At 40.1% G+C, this 23,886-nt stretch overlaps 2 protein-coding genes across 3 annotated transcripts in view; one reads left to right on the top strand and one right to left on the bottom strand.

The window, feature by feature from the left end:
- The window catches only part of LOC105286456 (protein phosphatase Slingshot homolog 2), a 95,275-nt gene extending 79,336 nt beyond the window's left edge, over window positions 1-15,939 (top strand). For both annotated transcript variants that reach the window (XM_011351414.3, XM_011351415.3), the window contains 4 exons: window positions 8,910-9,104; window positions 9,844-10,113; window positions 10,368-10,924; window positions 11,003-15,939. In XM_011351414.3, the coding sequence (XP_011349716.1) occupies window positions 8,910-9,104; window positions 9,844-10,113; window positions 10,368-10,924; window positions 11,003-13,245 (3,265 nt within the window). In that variant the 3' untranslated portion in view covers window positions 13,246-15,939. The remainder of the gene's footprint in view (window positions 1-8,909; window positions 9,105-9,843; window positions 10,114-10,367; window positions 10,925-11,002) is intronic.
- A 266-nt stretch (window positions 15,940-16,205) lies between these two features.
- Window positions 16,206-22,631, bottom strand: LOC105286455 (uncharacterized WD repeat-containing protein alr2800). Its single transcript, XM_026969945.1, is given in 8 exon segments — window positions 16,206-16,415; window positions 16,660-16,854; window positions 17,116-17,317; window positions 17,454-17,585; window positions 17,587-17,638; window positions 19,359-19,582; window positions 19,854-20,095; window positions 22,597-22,631. Coding segments are annotated over 7 exon segments (1,188 nt in total). The 5' UTR covers window positions 22,597-22,631; the 3' UTR covers window positions 16,206-16,274.
- Window positions 22,632-23,886: the final 1,255 nt, after the last annotated feature.

Genomic DNA, 23,886 nt, shown 5'->3' on the forward strand with positions numbered 1-23,886 from the left:
TCCGATTGTTTCACTTTTACGCGGTGACCGTAAAGATCCATTGCCGTCTCAACCGCAGGATAGGAATAATAAGAGAAGGCGAGCGAATAGCTATTCTGTCTTTACGGCACCTTGATGCACTCTCTTCGTTTCGGATGCAAATAACGCCGTTCTTGAAATGCTTTATGATGCGATCACGTCTTGAGAGATGCCTCCAAGGACTATTAGTTGCTGTCGGAGTTGGTTGACTATTGATGGTTGTTCGATATTCCTTGTGCATATCATCATTTCTTTATGTATTTTTTAATCGACTTGGAGACTTGATTTTTTTCCAATTTTTTTCCTTTAAAAAGAATTCAGTCGCAAAGGTAAAAAATCGTTTACACTTAATGCAACTTGGAAACTTTGTATTGATATGATGACATTTATTTGTTGGCGGAATTTTTTTCGAGATTTTTTATAGTCAGAGTGCATTATGTATCATTAAAACGCGACACGTCGCACTTTCCAGAACTAATATTTAGTGATGATAACTTTTACTATGAGCATGCGATGCTACTTAGAATGTCATTAATCAGTAATGTCAAGTACGGTTTGGCAAGCGAATTCTCATGCTAAACAAGTTTAGCGTATTGGCGAGCATGATAAATCGTCTTCTCTTCGTTGCTCGGCTCTATCCTAGACTGTGGCCATAAAATTCCAAGGGAATCAATCATTATCACGATATTAAGTCAAGCGTACCCCCTTATGCGCGATTTATCTTCGTGTGGCATTCGAAGAGTGCCTAATGTAAAATCCTTTCCCAACGTTTCTTCCAACTCACACAGTGTTCGTTAAAGATAAATGTAAAAGTCATCAAAGAGATGCGATAACACAGGGATCAATTGGTAACTTCTTGCAATCTTTTGAAATTTCGTGATATTGTTATGTAATTTCGGCAACTCGCTCTCGTATGTCGCCGAAAACAACGCCAATAAAATTTCCGAGATTTATTTTGTCATATATTTGAAGAGCGTAAATTTCTTTAGAATGAAGCACGATGTGCAGCCGACGCGACGTGTGGACTTTGTTTGCAAAGAGCATAATTCGCAGAAAAACTCTTTGCATTCTGCTCGCGACGGTTCTAAATAATTCATGGCGTCTTTGAGGACTAGTTGAGCAGGGAAAGAAAAGCAGCAGGTGCATCTCGATCCTGTTTGTTTCTGTAGGGAGTTGCATCTGCGTTTCACGATGTCGGAACTACCGGACAGGTTTCCATCATTGTTCCACTCTCGATCGTCGCTCCCGTTGTATCATTTGAGAACCAGTTTCCAAATGATCCCTTTTTTCATCTTCTTTGTTTTGTTGGAATTTTATACTGCATGGGAACAAAATGTGTTAAGGATTCTATGGAAATGATTCTCCATCCGAATTTCTTACAACCGCATCAATTTGATGGATTTGTTTCCTGGAATTCAGGCGTGGCGACTTGATTGCTTTCATGTCTTCATTTAAATAACGTTGATCGCTCGCCATGTGCGATATCCAAATAGAGCAATAAAATGTCTTCGCAGACGCTCATATATATCCGCCGGGATCAAGAAAATTCTCGTTTCTGGTTGAGATGAGAAAGCGCATTCCGGAATGACGAGACGGAGGTATTTGTTGATGGATAGGCGGCCAACCACAGCGCGTTTTTGCGAGCGGATCAGCCGGTTTTGCTCCAAATCTGGGCGAGTCTGCGGCCTTGCGTACCCTCGAAAAGGGGCTTACGTGACGCGGGGCAACACGGGGTGCTACGCGTTTATACGAAGGTGACGAGATGCGTCTGTCTGAGTCTCGTAGGGGCGATTCTGCGACCTCGACGAGAATAACTCGGCAAGGTCGGTGCGCGAGGAAACGCACTAATATCTGATACTCTTCGTGACGCTGTTTCTCGTCTCGCCTGCGTTTCTGTGAATTATCGGCAGCCCTAAGGGATCCTCGCAGGCCTTTTTTGGCACTTTTCAAATCGCTTGATCGATTCTAAAACGACAGATTGACTGAATTCGAATTGTTCAGTTGAAAAAGTGTATTAATGAATGAATGATCCCAATTCTACGATTACAAAACTTTGTCGTCTCATATTGTGTCAATAAATTAAATTAACCATGTTCTCGAATAAGAATCGCCTGCCGGGCAACGCTTGCGACGTTTTCACTGGATTATTTCGGTCTTCGTCAGGGAAGTGCGCGTTATGCATTACTCTTTGTTCACTCACGTGCGGCCTATCTTAGGCTTTCTCTCTTTCTTGATTCCACGTTCCTCGGACTGCGTTGGCACGTATCCAGATGATAATTCACTGAGGAAATCGTTCCAGCGTAGACTGATGATACAAGAGTATTGTACACGGTGATTGTGTTCCGATAATCGTCAGACAGTTCTGGATTTCGAAGTAGCTAACACTTTCCCGAAAATGTTCTACTGTGTCATTATAATCGTGCATATCGACATGAGGTATAACATACAAAACATTTCTGTTTTTGTATAGTAAAGATAGTACGAACATATTACCAATATTTTATATTACATATATTTATGTAATATAAAAAATTGGTTTTATAAACTAATTTTATAGCTATGGTAATTTTATAGACTAACAGATGAAGAAAATAAACACAAGAGCAAGATAATGAACATCTGCCAACTATTTAGCATTCTCTTAGCAGCTGGGATATTTCCTGGATGCACGTATGTCGAGCAGATACACTATAAAGGATTATTGTAATTAAATAAGCTTAGTAAATAAATGTTATTTATTCTCGACATCTATCTCTTATTTAAATTCGCAATTAAAAGTAGCTTTAATCGCTGCCATTAATACAGTAAATTTATAGAGTTGCCATCATCTGATGTCATCTAAGCTTTGTTCTTTCTGTTTGTGTCTTTGAGTAATCGGTTTTTCTTAATAGGTCATAGTGCCATCCATCCATGATTGAGATCGGTTGGTCGAATGTTGAATGTGCGTGTGGCGGTGACATCAACTGGGATTCGGGGCCTCCGCGCGATCGGCCTGTAACAGCTCGCTTCACAAGGCGTTCCATTTATGTTCCACCGATGACGCGACTCATTACAATTAACGATGTCACTCCTAACGGCTCAGTCCGTCTCTCGCTGTTGTTGCCGCCGGGTGGTCATGCAAAGCTCTTCGCATTATAGCCAAATCAGGATTGTTGATCGTTCCAACGAATGCGGGAGATACTTAAATTCTGAATTTCATATAATCCTGACATAAATGTGCAAGTTACGCAGTTACGGAAATGCGTATTTATCTTGAAAGCGCAACGCAACAAGAGATCATTATTACGGAGTGTGAAAGTATAATAAATTCGCACGGATGTGTAACTGTTGCTAATGCATAAGCAGCGACTGCAAGTAACCTGCATCGGTAAAGTCTTCCGCAATTATCGTAAAGTCTATTTTGGTTCCTGATGTTTTCAAAGTGACGGAACAAATTGTTACCAAGGTAACTTGGAATTATTTTCATCTCTGATTGGGAATCTCATGTTTTAACGAAGGTAACAAATATATAGTTCTTCCGATAAGCTAGATTTTTACAATACAATTTTTTAATTAAAATATGCTAATTAAATTCTTCACAAAAAAGCGAGTGAGCTATAAAAGCTATTTTTAAATTAACTTAATATAATTAACTGTAATATCGAAATGTGCTCGTGATAAGTACGTATTGTCCTTGAAACAATTTTATAATGAAAAAGGGGCTATATATTTTCGGTGGTGCGTTAACCCGCTGCTCTTGTTGGATCTCTTGCTCGGAGATCCGAAGGTGGTCATTACGTAAATGTTTAATTATAGTATCCCGACGGCTACCGTCGATGATCATCGCATGTTGCGTAAAACTCTTCTAGACACGTTAAATGACACGTAAAAGCACCCACTTCCTATGAGTGCTAAGACTCTCCCCATTTCCTACGCACTGCCAAGAAAACGGAAGCGGTCTTATCTAATCACTGCCGAGTTGGCGCGGAAGGAAAATAGTTTCTTGCGCGCTATTTGCTATTCATGCTTGCAAAAGTGTTCTCCACGCATTCTACAAAACGTCGCTAAAACATTGCTTTGAACTTTTTAGTGAAAGTGTTCAAATATTGTAAGCAACTCAAGCAAATTTACTATCATCGTGTATCTTTTAATCCCATAATTAACATTATAAATTGCATACTTTTTAATTAAGAGTTAAGAATTAGGTTTTATCAATAACATTTTTTCCGCTTTGAAATTCCGCATAATATGGAAGCAAGGAGTTTCGGGTCTTGCAATTCAGACATTGTTTGGAAAAAAGCAAACATAAGTAGATAACCGTTAGGAAAAAAGTTAATTAAAATTTTTATTTTGTGTTATATATCCTCCGGAACAATTCCAGGCATTTTTTGTCTGTCGAAGTCATCATCATCAATCATCAATCATCATACTACGTTTAATCATATTTCTTTGTAAAACTGTTCTCCTGCTTACGCGCCATTTTTGCATCCAGTTTACGCGTTCGCACGAATAAATTAATCTTCATCAATGAAACTGCTTTTCAACTCGGAGCATGTGTAGGCACTCGAGCACGTAAGTTACAAGAATTCCCTCGTCTTGAGGTTGCGATCCAAGATGCCTGCTGCAAGTGTATTATCGATCCTTAACGAAATTAATCTCTTAAAGAGTTAACAAACCGCGTGGCAAGCCGTTCCCTCTCGCTTGAACCATTGCAAGAAATTAGAAACGAAGTTTATTACTTGCATGGGGCTACCTAACGAAGGTCAAGGCATCAAAAGGCCAAGATGTTCCTCAGAGGTCTCTTAATAACGCGGCCTCACGATCGGCGGAGCAGATAAAATAGCGAGGTACGTGACGTACGTTTCATCATCATCCGCGAATAAATCGCCAATCAAAAGCTAGACGATGTATGGATGCGGCGCGAGAGATGCGTGAAAAAATACTGTTTCTCGTGTTTCGCCGACGTAAATTCCGACGTACGTTTTACAATCGACTGAACGGTTCGTTGGCTGTTTCACAGAGATGGAAAATACATTATACGGGATGTCGATAGATATCTAGCACACTTATGCAAATTTACGGAGACCCAAGGATATTCTGTATCTATATGAGATGTATTCAGATATTTATTGAGTTTTGCCTGACCTAGTCGAAATTAAAATGATTTAATGAATTATGTTATCGTGCACAAATTATCTTGAATCGTGATTCTGTTTTTTTCACTTTTAATTGCAAACCAGTCTTACTTCGAATTTTTGCTTAAGATTCATTAAATGTTATTTAAACAAGAGATAGATATATTGAAAATATATAAAGAGAGAGAAGGAGAGTTTTAATTTTATATTTTTGATGTCGACGAATATTCTGTACGCGTGTTCCGGGTTTTTCTGTTGATTCAACGTCCCCCAGATGCAATGTATGCGAGCGCGCAAGAATCGGACGTACACGGACAACGGATGTTCGTTGCAAAAAGAAGCTCACCTTCGAGCGACGTCGATTATTCAGGCGCGGTAATTGAGTCTGCGAGAACAATCTCGATTCGCGAAATGTGGATACTTTGCAAAACGTATTCAGCAAGTCTTTTTGCTTTTTTAATGTTATTTTGCATGTGTGAAAGGTGGCCGCAACTTTATTCCATGGCTGCTTGTTCCACTGGTATTTCCAACGCATTTAACGTCATCGTTTGAGCCAAAGCATATGCCGTTACTTTCTGTTGTAACTTTATATGCATTTCCGTTCAGTTTATCGCGTTCCTCGATTGGAAGATTTATACGATTAATATTACATTCTTGTTTCCGTATTACGCGAATAATAAAGACTAAAGTGAGTCGCTGTGAAAAATTGATGAGTATTTAGGAGCACGTTTGTTTACGAGACTGCCCTCGAATTTAACTGGCATCTTTAACTTCAGTTCTTATTCTTAGTCTATCTCTGCGTCCTTAGCGGTTCCCTAGTTGCCAGCCTATACCAGTTTTCCCGGTGGCAATCCGCAAAACCCACCAGGAACTGGCGAACTTCCTGGACGTTGGAATCCTTGGAACTTTATGGCTCGGATTTCTTACGGCGGGTCTTCACGTATCTTTCTGCCTGCGGAGACTCGCGAGTCTTCCTGAGATTGCAAGAGAACCGCTAGAAGCGTAAAATCTCGCGATAGCGTACTCAGGTATCTTTCCCGATTGAGATTTAATTGAACTCCGACTGATATCCGCCGATTCGTCCTTTCCGAGCGTCAGGAAGGGAATGTAGTGAGAGATAAAATATCGTCTACTCGAAAATCTTCGATTTTCAAAGCATTCAAAGCAGGAAGGATACAAATATTTTTTACGAGCAGTGAAACACGATAGTTTTAAATGTCAATATTACGATGAAATAATCTTTATTCCATATTTATTTTGCTATTTATTTTGCTATTTAATAATTTAGTGAAAATCGCTATTGAAATGTACGCACATTCGCATTTTTGACGATTACATTTATGGGAATGATATAATTCTCAGGACACGTTCCATTGATTACCACATTCAAGACGCGTTATTGTTGAGCTTCTTTTTCGCGGTCTGCTCATCGATAAAATAACAAAAGGCGCAGGCATCGTAATTACGGGAATAGGTCGAAGATACCGTACCGCAAAGATCACCAAGACCTCCAACTGCGTGAAGAAGTCAGGATAATCGACGTCCCATAAGCTTACCTTCCGATGACTTTGTCGAGAACACCGTCGACTTCTTCACCATAGCGAGGGGAGTATCTTCGATCACGCTTTCTTCTTATGTGTCATGGTTGAGCACTAACAATAACGACGTTCGAGGTTTCTTCTTTCCTCAGGACGACCGCGCTTCGTCGCAGAAACAGTTGTCAGGCGGTTTCTCGCGTTGCTTTAAGCCGGAAAACTGAAGGAAAATTCCATTATGCAGAAATTGCGATCTGCAAGATATTTCCGAGAGATGAGTAAAGAAGAATCGACGTAATGATGAAAAATCATTGAGATTTTGTCGTTGAACGTCAAATCACGTTAATGATACGAGACGAAGTGATTTAAACAATAAAATTGTCTCTCTCAAGACAGCGATATGCGATTAGAGAATGTCATTCTCGCCGATTTAAAATTGTATGTTAAGATAATGTTATATAATGATATATATATATATATAAACAAGCGGATTTTCTATAGTTAGTGTTGTACGCGTACGTCTCTCCGTATTATTTCAAGCGATGTAAAGTTGGATATATCAGCAGGCCTTTGCAATTTTGTTGCACATGCTGATTGATCTTCGGAAAAACGTGAAATTGAGTCCCCATACATTCACGGAACGTTCACGTTGCGCGAGAGACCGGTTTGAGATTATTATAGAAGAACAGGTTGTACATTGCCTGTGGACGAAACTCTGAATACATCTCATAAGAATCAAGATTATTGCACTTCCCGCAATCAGAAGACACTCTACAATTTCTCTGTTTTTACGAGCATACTTTGAGGCGTTACTGAAGAGAAGGAATTTTTCCAGATTTTTTTCTTTCTTCAACTACTGCTCCGCAGCGTTGCGTCCTCGAAAAGAGACTGTGAAGTTCCTGCCATCCTCGAGAACTCGTTTCCTATTTGTCCGGTATATTTAGAATTTAACTCGTTGCAATGTTTAGAAACACGACGCTGAATATTAAATCGCAGCATCGTTCTCGCGATGCAATTGGGGCGGATAATTTTGCGGACGAATAAATTTAGTCTACTCAGTACTCTTTTGATGTGTTTCAATATAGTGTGCCGCGGTCTTGAATAACGTCCGCGAAGAATCATCTGTTTTAGCAGTCTATATTCTATTTGGCAACGTTGTTATTAAGTATACACAGTAAATTACGAGAGTCTCGGTATCACAAATTGTAAGCACGATTCGTTTGCAAAGCAGGATTCATCGAAATAAATTGCAAAACTTTCATATTGTTGAGCATCCCGTTAACTTTATAATTTCTTACACGTATTACGGGACATGACAGCTCGCCGTGACAGCAAGAGTTATGTTTTATTAAAAGGAATCAGCGAGTGTTTCATCGAACTATATCGATGACATCATCAATGTGAGTCCCCTCATTTAGCGCGACTCAAATTTGCTACGCAATAAATCTAAGAAGCCGATTTGCAAGAGTTTTGCACGCGGTCTGTCCGTTTAAAGAGTGTCTTCTCGAGTTCCCATTTGCGTCACTTGTCGAATGATTGTCGCGTGAAAAATTGAATTATTTTGCAATTTATGTTTTTCCTCTTTCGTAATGTTGCTCTTCACAGCTTTAAAGTAAGATGTGCTGTCCCTATTCTCAAGCATTGGCCAATATTTTTTACTCGGTGCCTTACGCAGCGATCGTTACTTCGTGGGAACCACCGCTGGTCGTAGAATAGATCACGGGGCGAGCGGGAAAGTTACTAGTTATGGTAATTCCGAAGGGTATATCTCGCGATGCAAGATCGACTCTCGCTGTCCGACGAAATCCGGAACGCAAAGATATTTCTTGCAAAACCGTCGGCGTTTAGAAAGTACGCTTACTTTCTTTGTCTTCTCGGAAGATCGTAATTCATGTCGATTTTCGAAGATGGTCGATCGATTTACTTCTTCGTGTCTGTAAAAATATCGTGAAATTACTGCGGAATTACGGCAGCGGCAATTTGTGCAGCTAACATGGCAAAAAGTTTAATTTTTTCGAGAAAACCAAATCGTGATGAATAAACAACGAGTATGCCAGAATAAATTTGAATTGAAACTTTCTAGTTTCTAGCTATTTCGTTCAGGTTTAATATTCCTGTATCATTAATTTTATCGTGGCGCAAAATTACCGCCACCTGATGAAATTTAACATCAATTTTTTTTTCTAATGACCAATTGTTTCCCCAGCTTTTCCTAACATTTTTTGTTCTTTGTGTTTTTCAGGTCGGCCTTGCAGACGTTGCACAAGGTGTCCGGTAAGGCACGCGAGCAGAACTATTTTCTAGGTGGACTGTCTCATGACTGGGTCAGCTACTATGAGCAACGAATCGAGAGCGATCGGTCGTGCCTCAACGAGTGGCATGCCATGGACAATCTGGAGTCCAAGAGACCGCCGTCACCGGATAGTATACGCACCAAGTGAGTCGGCCATCCTTATCGGTCCCTCCCTCTCGAAACGCCGTAGAAATCCTATCAATAAAGCTCTTTCCAGCCGAATGATAGATTGCATGCGGGGGTCGGGAGTCCTATGCTTTTAGAAGTGCAGGGCTCATCTGGCGTCTTCGGCGAGCTATTTCGTCCGCACGTTCGATTTAGTGACCTCGATACGTATCTCACGTTCGGTCGAAATCAATTCACGGAGTGTATTAGGCGATCCGTCTCGGGAGAAACAGCTGGCCACTGCAAATTTAACTTGGTGCCGTGCCAAAGTTGGCGGTTTGTTGATGCGCTGCGTGTCTGCTGCGTCGGATCGCGTGCACAAATGGAGCATAACTTTATAGCCGTCCTTCAATTATTTCCAGTTTCTGCGTCTGCCTTCCCTTCCGAATAAAGCTAAGCATTTTGAAGTGTTAGATCATTCCGATTATTGGGTTCCAGTGTTACGAAATTCTTGGATACGGATGCCGATGTACTCGAGGACTTCCACTTCGTTCTAATTTTCCTCTCACACATACATTATTCACATCACGAAATATACATGCACGATAATAATTGCAAATTGATCAAATATGCTGATAGTTTAAGAAAAAAGACGTTCATACTGTTTCATGAATATGCAAAATAAGTGCAACCGTCATTTATTGATGCATGTAATTTATTTTGCTATTATCTGATTAATTTGTTATAAATTATAACGGAGAATGTTTGTATAACATAGGCCCAGGGAAAGGGAGGAGACCGAGCGTGTGATTCGATCGACCTTGAAGGAAATCATGATGTCCGTGGACCTCGACGAAGTTACCTCCAAGTACATTAGAGGTAGACTCGAGGAAGATCTTGACATGGATCTCGGGGAATTCAAGCCGTTTATCGATCAAGAAATGCTCACTATACTGGGGCAAATGGATGCGCCAACAGAGATATTTGATCATGTTTATCTCGGAAGTGAGTGGAACGCCAGCAATTTAGAGGAACTTCAGAAAAATGGGTATGTGCTCTCTCAATCGCAAGACAGCTCTTGCATAACTACATCATATAAATTTGTCTGCCATTTCTAAATTTATTCTGAGGCTCATATTTTCTTTTCTTAATCATCCGTAATTCATTTTCAAGTATCATATTCAAATTAGTGTTACTGAACTGTGTTCGAATATTATTCGGAATACTAATAGCGAAAAATCTGATATTAGCAGCATTAAAATGGAACTGCCACTTTATATGTTTTTTATTATATGATTTCAGTGTAAGGCATATCTTAAACGTCACTCGTGAAATCGACAATTTTTTCCCGGGTATGTTCACTTATCTGAACGTGCGTGTATATGACGATGAGAAGACGGATCTGCTAAAGCACTGGGATAACACGTTCAAATACATTACGAAGGCGAAAATGGAGGGCTCTAAGGTGTTAGTGCACTGCAAGATGGGAGTGTCCCGATCTGCGTCCGTGGTGATAGCTTACGCGATGAAGGCTTACAACTGGGACTTCTCTCAAGCGTGGAAGCACGTCAAAGAGAAGCGCAACTGCATCAAGCCTAACAATAGCTTCCTCCTGCAGCTAGAAACGTATCAAGGTATCCTGGACGCGATGAAGAACAAGGAAAAGCTACAGAGATCCAAGTCCGACACGAATCTGAAATCTCCTACGTCCGCGAAAGATCAATCAAAAAAAGAAGAGAAATCTGATAATATAGAGAGTAATTTACGGGAGGCTTCAGGCTCGGAACTGAAGAAAAGTAGTCAGAGACCAAAGAGTTGGTCGCCGAATGTCAAGGCTGCTGAGAATATGTTACCTTCCGGTAAGCAGATCTTTATCTAATAATTCATTTATGGTGAGAGATAAACATTTCTGATTTCTTATGTCTTTTATCTTGCAGTACCTTTGTCGCAATCGTTGGAGAGTATCGACAAGGCAGGAAATACGGAAGTCACGCGGGAGGATCTTCTTCGCGGCTCGAATCAAAAATCAACGATGGAGCAGGAGGCTCGCAATGTTCTAATGCCCTGCGATAACGGGCAGTCCTACAGCGTGTCGCAGAACAAAATAGTGCACCTACCCGCCCCCAATCCCGACACATCTAGCGTAAAGAATAGGATTAGTAAATTGGAAACTCAGGGACAGAAGAGAAAGGGCTTGGTACTCAATCTAACCAATCAATTTGAGGCGGCCAGCAGTAAACCTTCGTCGCCAGGGTCCGATTCGGACGTGAAGGCTTTGTCTCAGAGCTCAATCGCGGAAGACAGCGTGAAACCGATGGAAAACGATCATTCACAGTGCGAGCAATCACAAGGAACGCGAGAAATCGCGGCTTCCATCGCGAGCGCGCCTTCCGAGAAGGAAGTTTGGGACCCAGGTGAGGAATCGAAGGAAAGAGAAAAGGAGACGAGGAGCCTGGAGTCCACCGAGATCGACGATAATAGTGAATGTCTAGTCTGGACTGCGTCCGCGGACGCAACGTGTGCTGATACGTGTAATGACAATAAAACTGACACAGGCGTGAGTGTGGAGAGTGAGTGTATCGCGAGTGTAACGACGGATACGACGACCACGACTTCGTCGACGACGACAACTGTGACGACAGCAGCGACCGCGACCGCGACCGCGACCGCGTTGTCGGCGACATCGGCGTGTCCCGACGTCCTGGGGAAGAAAGCGAAGAAAGACGGCGATCCGTTCAGTGCCCAGCTGGACCGAGTGTTCGATCGCGAGGAAAGACAGGGCGAGCCTGTTACGCGGGAGTCGCCGAGTCGACAAAGTTCCTGGAGCAGTTACGACAGTGCGGTGGTCCTCGACAACAATTCGGTGCACAGTTCGTGGGCCACCTTACCGTCTCGGAACAGTTCCTGGGGCTCGTACGACATGCGGCCGTCCGATCTACTGGGCTCCAGCGGCCTGTTCCCGTACGACAAAGAGGAGATACCGTGGCACCCGGGCACAGTGAAGCGCACTAAACAGAAGCTGGAAGAAGGTACGACCGTGGGCGGAGTGAAACGCGTATGCACGCAAAACTCAACGACCGCAGAGGACAAGAGTGACAGACTGGTCGCCGAGGCGGATCCGACTGCCGTTGAGACGTACAATCCGGTGCTGCTGCACCACATGCCCTCGCCGACGCCACGGAGGAGGGATTCGTCACCTACTCAGGAACATAATCTTAAAGTGGAGGCGAGTAGAGACTCGCCGAGTCCGGTAGGCAGCATCGACATCTCTCTCACGTCTATGCGGCAGATCGGAAGACTGTCCACCAGCGCACCTGCACCGTCCTCTCTGTCCTCCGAGTCTGATCTGCCGTTATCTCTGCGGTCCTGTAGATCGGAAAGCGAGACATCCAGTCCGTGCGTCGTTAATACTCCACAGTGCCCCTCCGTGAAACATCACAAGATGGTCCTGGAAAATCTTTGTAATAAGTCCGTGTTCAATAAGCGCTGCCTCTCCGTGGACGACTCGCCGGAAACGGAATGTCCGCGGAGCACGTCCGGCATAGTCAAGAACCTAAAAAAGGAGTTCGAGGCGAAGTCGACCAAGCTGGAGAAGAGTCCGGAGAACGTGTGCGAGGGCGAGAGTGCATCGCTGACGTCGCGACCCAAGAGGGACGTGAAGATTAGGAGTCTGCCGTCATCGCCGGTAATCCCGCACAACGAGTCCAAAATTCAGCCGTCGTCCAGCGTTGGCGAAACCAAAGACAAGCAAGGCGGGAGATACGAAGCAACGCCGCCACCGTCGTCGCAGGAAAATGCGGAGGATCTTTCCGTTAGAGTGTTAGTAGGCAAGTACGAAGTCGCCAAGCCGGAATCTAGAAAGAGCTCGGACGTACAATTGCGCACGCACAAGGACAAGGATTGGGACGCTATGGAAGTGCATCCGCCGGCAAAGTCGAAAATTGCGCCCGAGTTCTCGAGGAGGTCCGCGCCAATCATGATCAATCACTCTTCGTCCTTGTTCAATGAGACGCCGGAGGCACCCGGCAGACCGCCAGCGGTGCCCTCGCCCAGCGTGGTAGTGGCTAGCGTGGTGGCGAAGGCAGCTAGTAAGAAGCAACAGCAGCATGGCAGAACTCATCCTCTTGCTAGGCTGCAGGTCAGGCCTAGGCACAGCAGTCCGGTTTACAACACCATGTGAAGAGAAAACAACGCTCTTTCGTGCACGTTGGATTCTTCAGGCGCAACGCGAGCGCATCGTACCTAATCTGGACTGGCGAGTAGCCACCACGTGGGTACGTCATCGTGACGATAAAATCGTGTGATCTCTTTTTATGTTGGCGATGAAGATTGGATTTTTGGAGCCGAGATGGTCGCGCGCCTGTTGTTCCAGGAGTAGATCTTTTCCTTCGTCGTCTTCTTCTTATTTTTTATTTTGTTTTTTTTTTAATCATCGCTGTAATTATTCGCAATCGTCGTCTCTATTCGCTGAGAAGAACGATCTTGTCATTTCAGTAATGTAACATATAATTTATAAGAGCAACAATTTCGCGTAAGTGTTCAGATCTTTTGCTAGAAAATAGCGACACAGGCGTTTATGTTCCTTCTCGTCAACGTGTATCTTGGCTTGGCGTTAGTTCAATTATTTTAAGCTGGAAATGCAACAATTATGAGGCTGCGCGTCGAGAAGGAGGTCAACGTAAGTTAGGGAAGTTTATTTCTATATCACTTCATCGTAAGTTAGTGGGCTCGGAATCAAACGTGCGTTAAGTGTGCAAAGCGTATTGCATGAAATGATATGACGCGAAAGGCGGCGCAGATTTCGGTTTTCGCGAGGAGAAAAAGAACGAGCCGAGTGCTCAGTCAGGCTGTGAATGTAAGGTCTGAGCCTCGGACGCACGCTGACCTTTCTTCTGCTTCGCTTTCTTAATCTTTTCTCTTTCCTTTTTTTCGTCGAATTCGAAGTTACTGAAACGATAAATCTCCGATCTGCGAAGCGACTTTGTCGATTTTGTCGTAACGTGTACGGAACAAAAGTTACATACGACGAGACCTCGAGATAATGTAATGTTATAAGCCACATTAGTAGTAATTTATAGGTGATAATGTGATTAGAGTGATGCACAGTATGCGAGGACACGATGTAGCGAAGTGTGTTTTTTGTTGAGCGACTGTTTTCGGAAGCACGAGTTTGACCGAAAAGGGGGTACCGAAATTCACGAGTTTCTTGATCGTTTCCGAGACCCCGATAAAAGTGATTCCTCATGATCTTTCGTCAACGGCCATATTTTGCATGAACGTGGAAGTATGCAAAATTAGTCAATCGAAGCTAGCGTAACGTAATAAACCGAATAGATTTCTCTTAAATTGTAAGATAATAATTTTAGTATTACGTATTACCCTGTCCAGAAATGTGTGATATATGTTGCAATTTCGATTGTAATAAAAAAATTAGATCTTCAAACTAGATTTCCATCTAGCTTGATCTGTCGTCTCACATTTAGGCTACAAACGTGTACCTACGGATTGGATCTGTGCCGTTTGTGATCCAAGAGAGTCTTAGGCTGAAACGACTCGCGAATTAGGTACCTCTCTCGTTCATTAATTGTTATTAACCCGCTCTTTGTACTCCTACTATTATAGATTATCTCTTTATCTCGATTAATTCAGATCGGTTGATCGTCTAACGCTTTTCAACGGCTGACGATGCAGCGACGATAGTGCATCAGGAAGTTCTGCTGTATTAACTCATGTAGAAGAAGTTAAAAAAAAGTACAATGAAGTGACAAAGAAAAATGATACGTTGATCTTTACGGGTGCATGCATGTACTGTACTTTTCCATCGACCGACCTGGAGCGTTGTGTCTAAGCGTGACTATTTTTTTAAACACATATCATCGATAATCATCGATAATCATCGATAATCACCGTTAATTTTGTAAATCGCCACCACGTTTCCCACAGCGTCGCGGAATTTAGTTAGAAAACATAAAACGAAAACGAAGGAAAACCCGATTCACTGCGCATTGATGACCAATTTTATACTCTGACGAGTGCGATCGCTGGTAAAAGGCGCTTCGCGAGCGCGTCGCGCGATTATCGTGTATAAATATATTTTATTACAAACACGTTTCTCAACCAAATTAAGCTCGTTGATCGTTTAGATTGTAGATACGGGCGAATGATGTGCTGAAACATTGTAGTTTTCCGAATAGTCTGTTGGAGAGATCGCACCTAGAGATTAACTATTACCTATTTACACAGTTAAGTACAATCGGATGCGATTAAGGAGGAGGCTCTATTCTCTCTCGATATTTCGCTGTCGGAGACGACGCATCCTCGTTCGAACGCGACTAGTTATTCGCGCGAGAACGTAATTTTCAGTGTTTAGAATGTTTAGCAAAACCGGCAAGCTTAGAATCTATTTGAATTGTTCGTAATTGAGTGGCTAAACGTGAGATTTTTATGAGAATCTAGACGAATGTTCGACAACGTTAATTGCCGCAATTGTGTCATGAAACAGGACGTGTCGTCTTCGGTGCGATTATCAAACCGATGCGCTTTCTGCTCTCTCGGCGTGTTTGTGCGCGAGCGATCTTTTTCTATACCGCGTCGCTTGTCAACCGATGGATTTGCTCGTGTCAAGTAAGTTTGTATTGTCATAAATCGATGTGCTCAGTTTTAGTGATTGTCCCCTGATCCCTCAACTCCGATCCTTTGACCGTCCCGTTCAACCCCCCCTCTTCCCTCCCCCTGTCTCTTAAGTCTTGCTTAAGTGTGTGCGTTCGCTCGAGAACTTGCTGTCATATGAGAAATGATGATAAAACCATACGTTGTTCTGTATAAATTTTGTACTATAGTTTGTATTAAATAAAATACATTGTTTATTGCTTGAGAATATCACAAGCGTCGCTTTATTTGAAAAACCTCTAGGAAGAAAGTTTTCTTAAAAAATTCATTTAGCAAAATAGCTTTGTCGCTACGACTATCGACATGAAAAGACTCCGTCATAAAAGTCATAGTCGAGAATCTTATATCGACTAACTAAATATTCACGAATATGTCACGTTACTGAAACACCGTCATAAATGAACTTGTCTGCTTATAAATAATAATTTAAATAATCTATTTTCAAGTTTAGAGATATGTACTAAATGCACGTGAGTTGCAAAATTATGTATATTTGTCTATCAAAGATGCATAGATATATCTGTATACATCACAGGTCTGTTAACTGGGTTGAGCGTCTACCTCAAAAATTGTTGTTCCAGCGCAAAAAGCGAGCTTCGGAAGTTTCACGTATTTTGATTGAAATGGACCGATGTCCAAGCAATACACACCGCTCCTGAGATATTTAATCATCGCTACAGTCTGTCGAAGCAAATAAAATCATTATTAAAAATTATTATCTTGAAATAAGAACTTGAATTTCTAATAAAGTTTGACACGACACCATAATAGTGATCGTTCTCGTTTCAAAAGTTGCTCTACATCTCGTACCACGTACCAATAATACTTGCCAATTGCTCATCATCGATGTCGTAATAAAATATATAACAAATATACAAGTGATACACTGTGTACACTGTACAGCATAAAATGCTGTTCAACTTACAGCATGAGATCGCAAATCGACAATTCTGAAGAGATCAATGTCGCAGCCACCGCATGCGACAAACATATTTGTCACATATTTTCCGGTATATAATAAAGAGGAATAACTATCGGGTTCCAGGTTGGCGATCAGTCTGCCGCTATCGTAATCCCACAATTGTAGCGGATCTTTGTTCTGCCAAGCACAGGTAAGAATCTGTCACCAGAAGAGATTTGAAATTACACGAACATTACAAAAATAATACTTATTATAACAAATCGCACGATTATTTGGATAATGCAGTTATCAGTAATGTTATCGACACGTGCATAAATTTGTTAGTTAATTTTCAAATTTGTTAATATAATATATCGGGCATAAATATTGATTTTTTAGTTCTTCCTTTGATTTCCCGATTTACTATAGATACAAAGTAGTGACATGGTGAATATATAAAATTGACAGGTTTGAGATTACCTCTTTCCCATTTCTACTGATATCTAGGCCATCCCCGCACATATGTACACCTGATATAAATCGGAAGGAATGAGCTTGTCTGGTATCCCAAAATTGGACAGTATCGTCCCAGCCTCCGCTTATTAGCTCGTGCGCGGATTTGGGGTTGAAGCAGGCGCTGAAGACTCTGGATTTATGACCATCCATGACACCTGGCATATCACTATATTTGGAGAGATTAGTTATTATGTATGAAATGTTTTATGAGAACAATTCTGAATTCGATTATTTACTCATAAAGCGATATTCGTTTAGAAAAAGAAATTCTCTCTCAGAATATATTTCCATCAACATAATACCTTCCGCGGAATATTCTCTCTCGTGTCTTTGTTTCTTCATCGTATAAGTATAAATTTGCATCGTCCCCGACAGTGACAAATTTCGGTAATTGAGGATGATAAGCTAAACCGAGCGTTTGTCGCTTCTCTCGTATAAAGGCACTGCGCCGTTGGATAATGCCAGCATTTAACACAGCCATTGGCATCTACGTAAATTGTTAACGTAAGACTTTTTATTTAATTTCATTCCCAATTAAGTTAATTTAATAAATCCTTCAATTCTGAAGTTATAGTAACATAATTCTTCTTATCTCATAGTTATTATATTAAATTAACAGTTCGTTTAAACTTATAGCTGAATAAATATCGACATCGAAATAAGACAAAGATTAAAGTAATGCAACGTTTGAAGATAATGCTTACTTGTTCGTAATAAATTCATAAAATTTGTCCTATTTATTTACAAAAATGTCTCGTACTCAATCTCATATAAATCGCATTGAGATTTGAATATAAATAGGAAATATCTATCGAGATTTGACAAGAGATAACCGAACTTTAGTCATCTCCGATATAAATAGCTCATATAATAATTGAAACGGGAGCGCAAAATATTGGGTTGGCCAAAAAGTAATTGCGTTTTTTTCCAATAGATGGATATACATGTCTTCAAATGTAACTAACTTCATTCTAAACCGCAAATTCATTATGTAGGTTAACAACTCACAGTTCAAGCTTGTTTTACAAAAAGAAAGTACACGATTTCGTTAACAATTGTTTCTTTGCCGTCCATTTCAAAATGGAAAATCAAAAAGAACATTTTCGTCATATTTTGTTTTATTACTTCCGAAAAGGGAAAAACGCTGTGCAAGCTCATAAAAAGTTATGTCATGTATATGGCGAAGATGCTTTAAAGCTGCGGCAGTGTCAAAATTGGTTTACTAAATTTCGATCTGGAGATTTTAATGTGAAAGATGCACCACGCTCAGGAAGGCCAATCGAAATTGATGACGACAAAATAAAGGCACTGATCGATTCGAATCGGCGTTTAACGACACGAGAGATTGCTGAGAATCTTAACATATCGAAATCGAGTGTTGAAAACCATTTAAAACGACTTGGATACATTAGTAAGCTCGATATTTCGGTACCACATGAGCTCAAAGAAATTCATCTCACTAAGCGTATTGACATCTGCGATTCTCTTTAGAAACGTGAGGAAAATGATCGATTTTTGAAACGTATGATAACAGGCGACGAAAAATGGATCGTCTACAACAACGTCAAACGAAAAAGATGGTGGAGCAAGCGTGATGAACCTGCTGAAAGCACTTGAAAAGCAGATATTCACCAAAGAAAGATTATGCTGTCAGTCTGGTGGGACTTTAAAAGTATTGTGTATTTTGAGCTGTTTGCAAGAAATCAAATCATTAATTCAGACGTATACTGTCGTCAACTGGATAAATTAAATGATGCCATCAAACAGAAACGTCGAGAATTGGTGAATCGCAAAGGTGTTGTGTTTCACCATGATAACTCTAGACCACGTACAAGTTTGGTCACTTGTGAAAAATTGTTGCAGCTTGGATGGGATGTGTTACCACATCCACCATATTCGCCAGACCTGGCACCATCAGATTACCATTCGTTTCGTTCTTTGCAAAACGCCTTGAATGGTAAAACCTTTACTGCTGATGAGGATATGAAATCGTTGTTGGAATTGTTTTTTGCTGAAAAAGATAAGAACTTTTTTGAGCGCGGAATCATGAAGTTGCCTGAAAAATGGCAAAAGATAATCAAACAAAATGGACAATATATTGCTTAATAAAGTTTTTGTTTCCCATGAAAAATTCGCCTTTTATTTATATAAAAAAAACGCAATTACTTTTTGGCCAACCCAATAATATAAAGATGTAAAGTACTAACAAGTTGCTATTACGGTACGCGTGATCGGGTGTGATCTGCGCACCGGCCGATGTTTCACAGCAGTCGTTGGAGCCGGATTCTGCATCATCTCTGCATCGCAAAGGGTCAGGGTGTTCTCCCCTGTATTCACTTTGTAAAACCGTAACGTGCCATCCGACAGTCCTGCCGCCAAAAGGTCGTAAGTTTCCGTGTAACACAGGCAGAGCACGTCATGATCAGCTTCCCTGCAAACTGTTCACTTTGCTTACTTATCAAGCTGACTTATTTCGAAAGGCTACAGCTATGGAAAGCTACAAGTAAATCCCTTTAAGATTAAAGAAGTAAAATTACGTCATTTATTTATTCGCATCATTGCCGCTTAATTTGCGAAAGACTCCTCTACTCTTTAATTATTTATGAGTCATTAATTATTTAATATTCTCACTCGGAGCATTTTTGTTTTTTTCCTTCAGGAAGAGCTAAATTTAGCGAGAAACTCATGAATTTTGTACATACATTTGATTGATAATGATGATATCGCCACTCAATTGATAACGGTGCTCAATATCCGAGCGTGTACCGGACGCGGCAGCAGAAACTCCTCTTTCTATTGACCCCGCTGAGGGAGAATATTCCTTAATGACGGATATCATTGAGGGTGTAGTCACCACATCGAAATCACTTGTAATGATATCGTTCAGTTGAGCGGATGAATCAGCCGTTACGGACAATAATTGCTCGCTCTTGTCTTCATCCATCTAGGAAAATAAGATATCATTAATTATATTTGCAAAAGGATAATTAAAATGTAAAAACCCAAAATCATAAACAGGCATTACAAAGTTGAATAAAACAGAAACTGTTCTCACAAAAATTTTCATTTTGCTTAAGGTAAATTTGAGAAAGCTTTACATTGACTTTAACAGAATAAATCAAAGATGAAATATAAAATAGAGGAAAATTTAGGTTTCTCTATTAACCTTTTTGAATCCTTTTGATAGTCTTTACCAAATATATGAACACTTTCTAAAAGTCTATGCCAGAAAAAATTTTATAATGCGTCATATATCTTGCTGTTTGTCATTAAAACTTCGCTAAGCATTATTGAGAAAAACTATTTTGACTTTCCAAACAACTGGAATTTAAAATATAGCTTTAATATGTCAAAACTTCAAAGTGACAATCGCATCCAGTGGCTGCTTCTTTTTATCGAGTTTAAAATTTTTTTCTTCTCAGAGGAGTTCTGAGCTGATGATATCATTATTTTGTATATTGCCTAAGGTTCTCTGCTATTGAAAATACCGTAAACTCAGAAATGAAAAAGTTCTCGAGTTAAAAATTTTTTTCTTCTCAGAGGAGTTCTGATTTGATGATATCATTATTTTGTATATTGCCTAAGGTTCTCTGCTATTGAAAATACCGTAAACTCAGAAATGAAAAAGTTCTCTAGTTTAAAATTTTTTTCTCAGGAGTTCTGAGTTGATGATATCATTATTTTTTATATTGCCTAGAGTTCTCTGCTATTGAAAATACCGTAAACTCAGAAATGAAAAAGTTCTCGAGTTAAAAATTGTTTTCTTCTCAGAGGAGTTCTGATTTGATGATATCATTATTTTGTATATTGCCTAGGTTAGGGTTTCTCTGCTATTGAAAATACCGTAAACTCAGAAATGAAAAAGTTCTCGAGTTAAAAATTTTTTTCTTCTCAGAGGAGTTCTGATTTGATGATATCATTATTTTTTATATTGCCTAGAGTTCTCTGCTATTGAAAATACCGTAAACTCAGAAATGAAAAAGTTCTCGAGTTAAAAATTGTTTTCTTCTCAGAGGAGTTCTGATTTGATGATATCATTATTTTGTATATTGCCTAAGGTTCTCTGCTATTGAAAATACCGTAAACTCAGAAATGAAAAAGTTCTCGAGTTAAAAATTTTTTTCTTCTCAGAGGAGTTCTGATTTGATGATATCATTATTTTTTATATTGCCTAGAGTTCTCTGCTATTGAAAATACCGTAAACTCAGAAATGAAAACGAGTTTCTCGAGGAGTTATAAAAATTGTTTTCTTTCTCCAGAGGAGTTCTGATTTGATTGATATCATTATTTTGTATATTGCCTAAGGTTCTCTGCTATTGAAAATACCGTAAACTCAGAAATGAAAAAGTTCTCGAGTTAAAAATTTTTTTCTTCTCAGAGGAGTTCTGATTTGATGATATCATTATTTTTTATATTGCCTAGAGTTCTCTGCTATTGAAAATACCGTAAACTCAGAAATGAAAAAGTTCTCGAGTTAAAAATTTTTTTCTTCTCAGAGTTCTGATTTGATGATATCATTATTTTGTATATTGCCTAAGGTTCTCTGCTATTGAAAATACCGTAAACTCAGAAATGAAAAAGTTCTCTAGTTTAAAATTTTTTTTCTCAGAGGAGTTCTGAGTTGATGATATCATTATTTTGTATATTGCCTAAGGTTCTCTGCTATTGAAAATACCGTAAACTCAGAAATGAAAAAGTTCTCTAGTTTAAAATTTTTTTTCTCAGAGGAGTTCTGAGTTGATGATATCATTATTTTTTTTATTGCCTAGAGTTCTCTGCTATTGAAAATCCTGTAAAACCAGAAGTGAAAAAGTTCTAGCCCGTAGAAACTTATTTATTTATTATTATGCGATCTGCATTGTATAATTCCAAACAGAATTAAGAAATTTTTACATTGTCTTGAATCGGAACCTTATATAAAATAGAGATCAAATATGCGAATAATTATATCACTTGGAAAAAATATTGCAACATGTAAGTTTGACTTGGCACCATTTTCCGATATCATATTTTTTATTGGTAAGATTTACATAAAGTTCTGTATTAAGAATTAATATTACAAAATTTTGCGCGTCAACCATGCCAAAAGTGCCTAATGCATTTGAACTTTAATTGTCCCAACTGAATGGGGCTGGCAAGTCTTTCCGCTCAATCCAATCAAAGAATGTTCTTGTCCAAGCTTGTTGGAAACCAGCCTTCATGCATGCAGTGGTTCTTCTCCCGCTCATTCGAATGCCGAGCAGTCCTCCTGCTCTCCGTCTAACCTTGAAGGCAGGAGCACGGACTTTTGCATGAGCGCATAAACAGATGCATAAGGAATTCGATTGGTCTATAAGCATGTACATAAGGAAATGGATCAATCTGTTTATGCGCTTATGCAAAAGTCTGTGTTTCTGCCCTGAATCTTGAATGCACACACATAGACATATAATATCAGAGAGAAACCTGAGAGCGGCCACCAGCCTCCACGGGCACATTTCCTGACGTTTGACGCGCCGCCTGACAAAGTGGACGTGAACTAGTTCGTTACGCTCGGTAATGATACATGATTCGTGTCCAAACTATTCACAAGGAAGCTTTCCCATGTAAACTCTACTTTCGAACGAGTCATAGTGCGTTCGAAAGGGAAGGTAAAAATATCAATGTCGTGTTCGAGGGTTTGGGTCTATGAGCCTTGGTTTCGGAGAAATTTACATCTAAAAGTGAGCATTTTCTAGCGGTACGAAAAGTACCATGAATAGCTACGATTCGGCGTGAAGCGCGATAGTCCAGTGGCTAAGCGCGAGACTCGTATTTTGCCATCCGCGCAAGTTGGGTTCGAGACCGAGTTGTGATAATTTTTTTTCTTCGGATTTTTGTTTCTTTGTGTTTGCATTATATTTTTTTATTATGTAAATAATGATTTATTATGTTTTATTATATTTTGGAGGTATACGTACATGTATAATGAGACATAAACATATACATTTAACATTTGTAAACTTTTTATTTATTTATATAGTTTGTATACTGTCGAGTGTTTATTTATTATAAAATTCTGACTCATTAAAAAAAAGTGTCACAACCTCTGTGCCTATGACTGTACAGTGTTGCGGATGAAAATTTATATAAAAGCATTTATGTTTTTTATGCTTTTATATAAATTTTCCATCCGCAACACTGTACAGTCGTGTCAGAGTTTTATAATAAATAAACACTCGACAGTATACAAACTATATAAATAAATAAAAAGTTTACAAATGTTAAATGTATATGTTTATGTCTCATTATATACGTATACCTCCAAAATATAATAAAACATAATAAATCATTATTTACATAATAAAAAAATATAATGCAAACACAAAGAAACAAAAATCCGAAGAAAAAAAATTATCACAACTCGGTCTCGAACCCAACTTGCGCGGATGGCAAAATACGAGTCTCGCGCTTAGCCACTGGACTACCGCGCTTCGCGCCGAATTGTAGCTATTCATGGTATGTACTTTCCGTACCGCTGGAAAATGCTCACTTGTATCATTACCGAGCGTAACGAACTAGTTCACGTCCACTTTGTCAGGCGGCGCCAAACGTCAGGAGGCTGGTGGCCGCTCTCAGGTTTCTCTCTGATAATATATAGACCGCGCGATCCTATGTCTCCCGCAGTTAGAGCGCGTCACAGAATAGAAAGAGAAAGCCTCTGTACGATCACCATTCTGTCTTCTTCTAACGACGCGTAGTGGGAGAGACGCCCTC

The sequence above is a fragment of the Ooceraea biroi genome, chromosome 5 (genome assembly GCF_003672135.1).
Source record: "Ooceraea biroi isolate clonal line C1 chromosome 5, Obir_v5.4, whole genome shotgun sequence".
In the NCBI taxonomy this organism is placed as follows: domain Eukaryota; kingdom Metazoa; phylum Arthropoda; class Insecta; order Hymenoptera; family Formicidae; genus Ooceraea; species Ooceraea biroi.